Source organism: Pterocles gutturalis, unplaced genomic scaffold, assembly GCF_000699245.1.
Source record: "Pterocles gutturalis isolate BGI_N339 unplaced genomic scaffold, ASM69924v1 scaffold50332, whole genome shotgun sequence".
NCBI classification, from domain to species: domain Eukaryota; kingdom Metazoa; phylum Chordata; class Aves; order Pterocliformes; family Pteroclidae; genus Pterocles; species Pterocles gutturalis.
The window spans coordinates 1-9267 of NW_010114695.1; the positions used below are offsets into that span (position 1 = coordinate 1).

A 9267-nucleotide genomic window follows, 5' to 3' on the forward strand; every position below is an offset into this window, starting at 1 on the left:
ACCCAGGCCATTCTATGATTCTATGAGTCGTTTGCTTTTGAAGACCACTCCTGGAGATGCTGAACACCTGTGCCCCATAGAATGAGTTATTTTATTATGGGTAAACAAAACCTGAGTTATAGTCCCATAGCAGATAGCAATAGAGACAGGGTCTATAAACACAATACCTCAGGGTAGATGCTCCCAAGGTGGGCATTCTGCAGCAGGTAAATAAGCTGCTTATCAGTTGCTTTAGGTGCCTGTTGTTCCTTTGACACTCCATAAGTATCTGAGCTTTGTGTAGGTTTGTGTAGGCAGGTAATTGAGGAGTAATGCAACTTCTTTTAAACAAATTTATTTGTGCGACAAGGAGTGCCTTCTGGGGAGGTGGGGGGGTGGGCTGTTAAGTCATGATGAAAATGCTGTTATTCTTCAGCAAAAATTTCTACCCTTCATCCAGTCAGTAGAAAAGAGCAGGAGTAAACAAAGTAGTGTTTTAAGTGCTAAAGTGTGTGCCCATGTGTGCATATGCAGATACCCACATATGTGTGAAACTCTGAGATCCATCATGTAATTTAATTCACAACGAAATATGTACCTAGCACAGAAAGGAGTGCTAAACCCAATAGTAGGGAATGAAAGACCTTTTGTTTTGGTGCATCAAACTACAATGCAGATTGTCCCTTACCTTTAACAGCAAGATGTCTTTGTCAATAATCATAATGAATAGGCTGAAGGAACTGGAAATTTCTGCTAAATTGGTATTTACATACCACGTACTGTTGGACACCCAGAGAATGTCTTTAATTTCAACAGAGCTGCCTGCAATAGAGATAATCTACCATGATGTTTTTAATAGCATCTCTCTGCCTTTGAAATGGCATTATTCAGCGTTGATGGGAAGTATGAGGAGCGCTGTGCTGGTTGGTGTATGTGTGCACACACAATGCTGAGCTTTTTCTGTCTGTCTTGCAAACTGATCTTAGCCAGTAATATTTTCTTTTCTTCTTTTCTTATTTCCTTTCCTATGATGTGTTACATTTCCTTTCCACTGTTCTCCCATCCTTTCCTCCCTGTCCTTCATAAACTCTGCCTACAACCTGGTATGCCATGCCCTCCTCCTGCTAGCTGGAAACCTTAGACTGCAGCAGATTGTAAATCCGGTTGATCCTCTGGAGATCCTGGCAGATGTGCACTGGACACACATCCGTGAAAAAGAGGAGGAGGAAAAAATGGTCCCAACCTCAAAGTCCTCCACCTCCAGAGGTAATCTCCCCCAAGGCCTGCACTGTCAGTTCTTGGATCATGGTTGCAGCTGTTTAACTCTGTTGCTTCTGCGCCCTTCAAGAGCAGTGTACTTCAGCAGGGGCAGCAGTGATTTGAAAGGAACTACTTTCAAATTATACTGAAATTACACTGGATTAAACATATTGCTTTTCAGGTCAGTGTCTACTTAAAATGACTGCTTTCTGAACTCTATGGTGGTATGACTTCTTTTGACCCATTTGTCTGCCTGCTTTGACTCCATAGCATTTTTCCATACTACGAAAGTGATTTGATAGTGCTGGCAATCAGCCCTCGGTAACTAACTTCAGGGATAGTAATAGAAGCTGTTATGTGCTTTTTGTGGCAGTGAGAACTCTATGCCTCTTTAGGAAAAGCTGAAGAGCTGTGTTGTGTAGCTACTACAGCAAAGGTTGAAGACAGTCAGCTTCTGTAGTGAGCGTATTTCTCTGCTGCTGCTTTTCAAAGTGTGTAACTGCATCTGGTATTAGGGAATGACAGGGTTCAAAGGGCTTGCAAATCTGATCAGTGGTGGTTTTGACTCCCTGTGCCTAAGATTTGACAGTATATCAGTTTTTTAAAGTGAGGTGTGAACTTTGTGAGTTGTCAGTTCCTTAAAGGAACACTTTGGAGGGCGAAAATGCCAATGGTCTAGCCCTCTTGTAAGTGCCTTCCAGCAGTCCCTGCTGACCTTATTCTAGACCATATTACAGAGTGTCTGAAGGTAAGTATGTCATAGGTGCTTGACCTATGCAGAAGCCTAGGCTTAATAAAAGTTAACCATGTAGTTGATGAGTAGCGGTCTTCTCTCAGTCTGTAACCGTTGTGGCTAGAATTGTAGGAGTAGTAAGTATGCTGTTGGAAGGGGTGTCTTTTACAGCAAATCTGAAATTAAGTTAATGGCTGATCTCTGTTTTAAAAGCCTAGGGCTTTACCTCATGTTGCGTGATCATATTCCATTCCAGATAATTATCTTTTCCTCATAGTTCTAGATGTTTGGGGTTTTTTTTAATCTTAGTCCAACTTGATACACAGTTCCAGATCAGTTTGGCCACACTTATAATTGCAGTTTGTAGAATGCACTGGGACTTTCTGATGTGAAATCTGCTCCCTATAAATGAGAGATGAGTATTTCCTTCCCACTGCAACCACAGAAATAGGCTGTGTTCAACTGTCTGTAACATTCAGTATTGCTAGTGTCGTTGCTTAATGTTTAAAAAAGCTAAGTAAAAAATGTTAACACAATTTCTTAAGCTTACTACAGTTAAAATTGCTTTAGCTTCTGCTTGAAAGTATCACTATAGTTTCCAAATTTTTCTTTTAATTTGTATTTTATAATTCCTAATTTTCCATAGTGTATTGGTACAGCTGCCAGCAAGAGATGATCCTTCCAAAATTGATTTTGTGGTCTTTTCAGCTTCCTTTGGGGAGGAATGCAGTATTTCCTTTCCTTCCCCTAAAACTAGGGCAAACTAGGACAATCCTGATCAATAGATTAGCTGCTTCAATTACTTTGTCTTACAGTACAGGTGTGTGCAGGTGTATCAGCAATTTTGTTTTTTAAAGGGTTGTCACCAATAAGTACTTGTGGATAACTGTAAGTTTTCAACCTGAGTTCAGTAGCCTGATTTGTTCTGGCTGAGCTGCATTCTGTGATACTAACTGGAGAGCCCATCAGTAGCAGTGGCCATCGGGGTTAATGTGAAAGCCTGGAATAGAGTGACAGTACACAGAAGCCCCTCTTCTTCTGCTTTGGGTGCTCTTCTTCATCTGCTGGCATTCACACCCAGGCAGTGCAGGTTCTGGAATGCCTGTTATGACTGCCCCTCTCTCGTTCTCAGCTCTTTCATCTCTTAGTTTCACTTCTCTGCAGAGTTTCAAGTGGAGCACAGCAGTAGCAACCTGCTGGTCAGATGCCATGTTTTTCTCACTGGCCATCTGTATTTCCTGTAATGTTACGTATCCTAAAGGAAGATTAGGCCCCTGATATTTGTATGTTCTTGATTTAAATACGAAGCCTGGAATTGGTTGTTTAACATCTCAGGTTTTATTCCTGTATTTGCTACTGAAAATTTTCCCTTTGTTACTCTTCTGTTTTAGACGCTTATTGATGGTCTAATTTCAATTTCTTACAATTTATTGTTTTTTAAATTCAGCATCCGACCTTCCTTCCATACGCCATGAGGCGGTACAGGCGTGGCTGGAGACAGTCCCTGGAGGTAGTTTGGTGATGTTCTATGTATTCCAATGCACAATAACCCTGCCCGTCTCTTCTCCATGCCTTCAGCAGCTGAGCTGGTACTTTAACCCTGGAACTTACAGCCCTGTCGCTACTGCATGACTGGACGTGGAGGGAGGAAGGGGGAGTGTGCATGCACGCCTTGCTCAGATAGTCTATTCTTGCATGAACTCAACATTTGTTGTAACCCTTGGGAAGGCAGGCCAAGCAGAGAGGTTATCTTGGGTGTAATAAGGTAGGAGGAATCCAATTTGCTTTGTAAACAGACGACTGGACCAGTTATTCCTGCCCTAGCTCCTTGACTGAAAGAACATGGGGCTTTCTTGAAGTCGAAAGATTAAGTGACAGAGAGTGCTTAAAGCAATTGCAGTTCTCTGTAACAACTGCAAACTCTAGTTATCTGGCGAAGACGACAAGAGAGAAGAATAAGGTTGAAGCTGGGATCTTTAGGAATAGCAATGGCTGTTGTGTTTCCTTTGTCTTGGGGTTCACGTTATTTAGGAAAGCCTCAGGAATGTTGAAGGACAGTAGAGCTCAGCTACTTTTTTTATATGGTCCCCTAGCTCTATTACAAAACCAATGAGCATGAAGATTCTGGGATTAGAGTAAGGGAGTAAATTTGTGTGAAGTGGTGAAGATATCTAAATCAGTGGAACAGCAGTAGTTTCTGTTTATGTAGTTGATCTACAGCTAAGTTGCTTTGGCACATCAGAATAGCTAGCTTGCCTATAAAACTTTGCTTCTGCTGCTGCTTTGGCAGGGCAGCAGGGTTTACAAGATGTCTGCACACGATGCAGTCTGCTCACAGCTGCTGGCTGATATGAACCGAGTGCTGATCCCAGTTTCTGGCTGCCATAGCGTGTAGCTTCTGAATTATTGTGTGACAGCTTTTGGCCTCTTGCTCCTTATCCTAACTGCATATATGTATATGCACAGTATATGTATAATATAACCAGCCACCTGCAAGCTCTTCATGTCCCTCAAAATGGGATCCACCCTTGCACCAAGTTGTTACTTATTTAATGCATCTGTAATCTTCTATTGAGTTTTGTGTATCAACCTCTCTCTCCAACACTAACGATGTGTGTCATGCTAGTTCATGGTTTCTGGATCTGAAGACACACATAAATGTGGTGGTATCAGATATTCATAACATCAGAGTTACATTTTTGCAAGATTAAGATTAGTGACATTTGTTGCTACCATAAAACCATCCCATGACATTACTATTTCCAAAATAACATAAGCTATTGCATACCTAAGCAACAATCAGACTGAGACACCGTTTGGTTTTGTTCTGTAGATTTGTAAATGCCCCTGTGGTCAGTCCAGCCTTTGCCATATGATTCAGTCTCCTACGTTCAACATCTGTAAGATTCTGGATTTTATAAACCTATAAGGGAATAGGCCAGTGCTTTATCACACATAGGTGTAACTACCTTTTCACAGCAGTTGACAGAAAATAAACTAGCCCATGTGTTTGTCTGTCTTAATACTACGGAAGGGAGAAGCATGGAAAAAGATAAATTCTCAGGTTGTAGAAGATAAACCACCCACTGAAGGCTGTGTCTTGAAATAAGCAAAAACCTGTATTGGAGAAAGAGGAGAGGCTGCAAGACCTCAGTTTTAGGGAGGGTTGGTTTGTTTTTAAGATTGTCTTAATTAGCAGCACTAGCATATAAATGGTTCCAAAAGCCACATTGTCACTAGTAAACAAAAAGGATCAGGGCCTACTCCCTCCCTGACTCAGGAGAAAGCCGTCACAGCATGATTCACTCCCACATGGCTAAACTTTTTTTGCCATCCAGAATCAGGGTGCTACATGCACACTGCCTATTGGAAACAGCCTCTAGCCTTACCATGGGAAATAACTGCTGGGACTCATGCCAGGAGCCCTCGTAAAGATGACAGCATGACACTTGTATAAATTCAGGTCTAGAGATTTGCGCTGCTTAGCTTACTGGTATAGGTGCAACCGAGAAGGTTATAAATATATGTTACCATCGTTATAGGACCACATCCTGCATATAATTAGCAAACATGCATAATACATGCTGACTGTGTATGCATTTGCAATAGGATATACAACAGAGTTAAATGTCTGTATGCTGTTGAACATGAATTGATGCTAACTCGCTGTACAAACATAAAAATGTAGTTGTATGACTCTACTGTGGAAAAAAACCTGGAAGTGCTCGCTTCTTTTTTTATATTTAAATTATGTTTAATGAAAATGCTTAACAAAAAAAATGAAGCAAATAATTCATAGCACTAGAGATGGGACAAGGTGTCATAAGGTTTAGGTTTTTTAAAAAGTTTAATTTAATAATGAAATTTAGACCCCATAGTTTGGTCTTATCTCTTCTGTAATTAAATCCTGTCATAAGTAGTAATGTCAAATGCCCTTTTCCGAGTTATAAGTTCAATAATCTTTTCTTTATTTTGATCCAGCAAGTCAAATTATGATCCATAACAGAAAATAAAATATTTTTATTTACTTTAAAATATCAATTAATTTGTGTCTTAGCTACTTGTACAGCATATCAAGTCTCTTAGACTCTTTTACCAAAGACTACTGTAGCTGCACAGAGTTAAACAGCTTCCGAATGTAGTAATGATCAATCACAGAGCTGGACTCTGTCTCTGACTTACACCCTCAAAAGCCTGTTTCAATTTCAATATGAACAGTTGTGGTACATTGTGAAATTTCAGTTTTCACCTAATATACATATGCTATAAAATGCTGGTGACTGTTCTGGTGTGGTAAAGAAAAGAAACAATCTTCCTATTTACTCTATTTTGATGTCCTCCCAGTCCCCTTCTTGTTTAATTTTTCACAAGTCCCGTTGCTCAGAAGAGCCCTGGCTGCTTTCACTGCAAATGCCTTGCAGACTCCCTCAGGGGCCACTGTTCCTTGATTCGTTGGAGTCTGGAAGCATCGTTTCACCATAGACTTGTTTTGGCAGTAATTAATAAATGTCTCCACTATAAACTGTTGCTACAGTTCAATGTAGAACCTTTTCACTGTATAGTTTGTTGTTGTTGTTGTTTTTCTTTTTTTTCAACAATATTTGAATATATTCTAGCTCCATGTGAGGATAATGATGTGGAGGATGAGCTGGGCACAGAGCCTGCAGACACAGAAGGGCAGGCAGGTGAAGAGGGAGACACGGGTGCAGAGCTGGATGACGGTAGGGTACCACTGTGCATCATTTACACCTGTTATGTGAACAGAATTGTATTGGCAGAAAAGAAGTTGTATGAGGGTGCTTAAACCTGATCTTATTTTTAGTGATGTAGGAGTTTGCTTCAAATAGTCAAGAGGGAGCCAGGAGTGAAGAACAAAAAGAAAGAACCTCAGTGCCATGGGTTGTAGACTAAATTTCTCATGTCTTCTCACCATCTGCTGACTAGAGGGCTCGGTCTTATGTCCGTATTCAGTACTGTTTCTGCTGAATAACAGAAATAGAAGTAAATTTGTGAGAAGTCCACAATATTATGGTAAAAATCTTCTCTTGATAGTGTAAAATGAACTGCATATGCCAGAAAACATTGACAAATTTCCAGAAAGGGAAGGTATGTAAGGTGTGGCTTCAATTACTTATTTAGTTAGTTGTACTAATAGTCCATCATTTGCTGCTTAAATGACTCTAATTAGCACACAAAAAAAAGGAGTGAAACATTTAGGTGTTCAGGTTATGAAAATGATTAGCACCATCTGAATAGAAAGAAAGGATTATGAAAGATTTTTAAATAATAAACAGATGTCCTGGTGGACTTGTATCCAAGATCTCTTGGGTTTTTTTCCCCCCACCCCATCCATGATCAGATGACATCCCATCTGATGCAGAAGCGGAGTTTCGCTTACATCAAGGTGGCGTAGAAGAGCAAGAACTAGAAGTCTCTGAAGATGAACAAGGAGCCGAAGGTGCTTCTTGTGGTGTGACAGAAGGTAATAGCTTTCCCATTAGTGTTTGAATGATTGTAATTGCATTTGAGATAGTCTGTACATTTATTAGATTTAAGAGAAGACAGTCTCTTGAATTTGAACCATCTCACTACTCTCAGTGGCAAGGTGTGTGCTTGCATTAACATTTTGAGAAGAATGTTCTGAATCCGTTCATTACAGCTTCCTAAAGCATTAGAACCCATCTATCTGCTTTTTCTTGTAGAAGTTTTTGCATTAAAAAGCTTGTACCGTTTTGGACATTTAAAAATTTTAGTCTTTGTTCCAGATGTCCAATCTAGAATTTGTAAAAAGCTGAGAAATTTGTCACTACTTGCTGTGTGTAACAAAAAAAAAAATAAAATAGAACACTAGCAATCTCATGGGATTTTTGGAAACATTTTTGCTTTCCCTAGGTCCGTGCAAGCCATCCATCCCTATCCAGTCATCTAATGACAGTGTTCTTCCTCCATCTCCAGTTGATAGTCCCAAAGCAAAACAAGTAGAGGTAAGAAAGGGAATCTTTGAAGTTTTCTACTTACTACCTGTAGTTCAATAGGATGATTTGTTGCATAAACTAATGAGTGGGCTTTCCTCCTTTCCTGTCTCTGTGATTTATGTTGATCTTCTTGAAATCTGACTTCATTTAGACTTGTACTATGTACTAGTGTACTATCTTTCCTGTCTTCAGAGTGTAGTGGCTCTTTCACGGTCCTACAAATTCCCATCGCAAAGCCCCGAAAAGGATTATATAGGATATTTTAATTTCATTTTGCAGTTAACAAGATATATATATATACATATATAAAATGCATGAGGGAAGACATAAGTAAGGTGGTTCCTGTTTATCCTGGTTTGGCTGTCTCTTCTGTACCAAAACCAGATTCTGTACAATTGCAATTCAAAATTATATTTGTATTACTTAGTATTATTCCAGAGTAACAACACAGTTCAGCTTAAGGAATTGAGACATGTCAATAATATACTGTCATGTTGTCAGCCCTGGCATTACCATGCAAGCATACTGTGGTGCTTCCAGCTACTGGTGTGCAAGATCAGGAAGTACATGACCCTTAAAATGTTCAATTCAAATTTTTCCCTCCTGAGTGTTTGTTTTTAAGGAATTACTAAAAGATTAGACTTTATCCTAGAGAGTTTTGTCATAAACCAGTTTACTTTTACAGTGAACGGATTCTGGTATAAGGCTGTTTGCCAACGGCAATTGCTGACAACATTCACATTCTATTAAAATTACGGGTTTTTTCAGGACCGTCTAATGATTCTCTTAGACATAGTTGTTGTTTATATCAGGACAATGCAGTACTCAAGACCTGGGTGTTTAATATGTGTCATAAAAGCACACAGATAGAGAGGTTCATGCTCTAGTGGTCATGTATCACTTAACCAAACTGTCTGCATTCAAAAGAAAACTAGTGCAAAAGCTGCTGTTAGAAGGAATAATACCAGAACTCAGTAAGAGGAGTCCACTGCCAAAGGGTTGAATTGTAAAACAATGAATTGTGCTACTGAGTAATATGTCAGTCTGGATGTAGGATATGAAGACCAAGACTTCTCGGACCATTAAGGGTCAAGGGACTTGCAGCCTAATTTACTCTTAACAGAGAAAGCACCCCTTGCTTTAAGAAAACGTTACAGCAGATGCTAACCAGCAGAAAGTTCTGTATTCATGAAAGCTGGAGAGACTTGCATCAAATCTGTCTGAGCTAAGGGATCACCACAATGCACAGAGTTGGAGATTTGAAGGGAGAGCAGGAAAAGATAGAAATGGGTTTCTGGAATTTTCTCTTCCAAACACTCT

General features: G+C 39.8%; 1 protein-coding gene across 1 annotated transcript in view; it reads left to right on the plus strand.

Annotated features, from left to right (window-relative positions):
- Nucleotides 1-1107: 1107 nt before the first annotated feature.
- Nucleotides 1108-9267, plus strand: part of LOC104462792 (protein-methionine sulfoxide oxidase MICAL3-like) — a gene marked incomplete at its 5' end in the record, with an annotated part of 35750 nt that continues 27590 nt past the window's right edge. Inside the window, 5 exons of the mRNA XM_010074895.1 lie at nucleotides 1108-1245; nucleotides 3420-3482; nucleotides 6589-6693; nucleotides 7332-7454; nucleotides 7865-7956. Coding sequence (XP_010073197.1) covers nucleotides 1108-1245; nucleotides 3420-3482; nucleotides 6589-6693; nucleotides 7332-7454; nucleotides 7865-7956 — 521 coding nt within the window. The remainder of the gene's footprint in view (nucleotides 1246-3419; nucleotides 3483-6588; nucleotides 6694-7331; nucleotides 7455-7864; nucleotides 7957-9267) is intronic.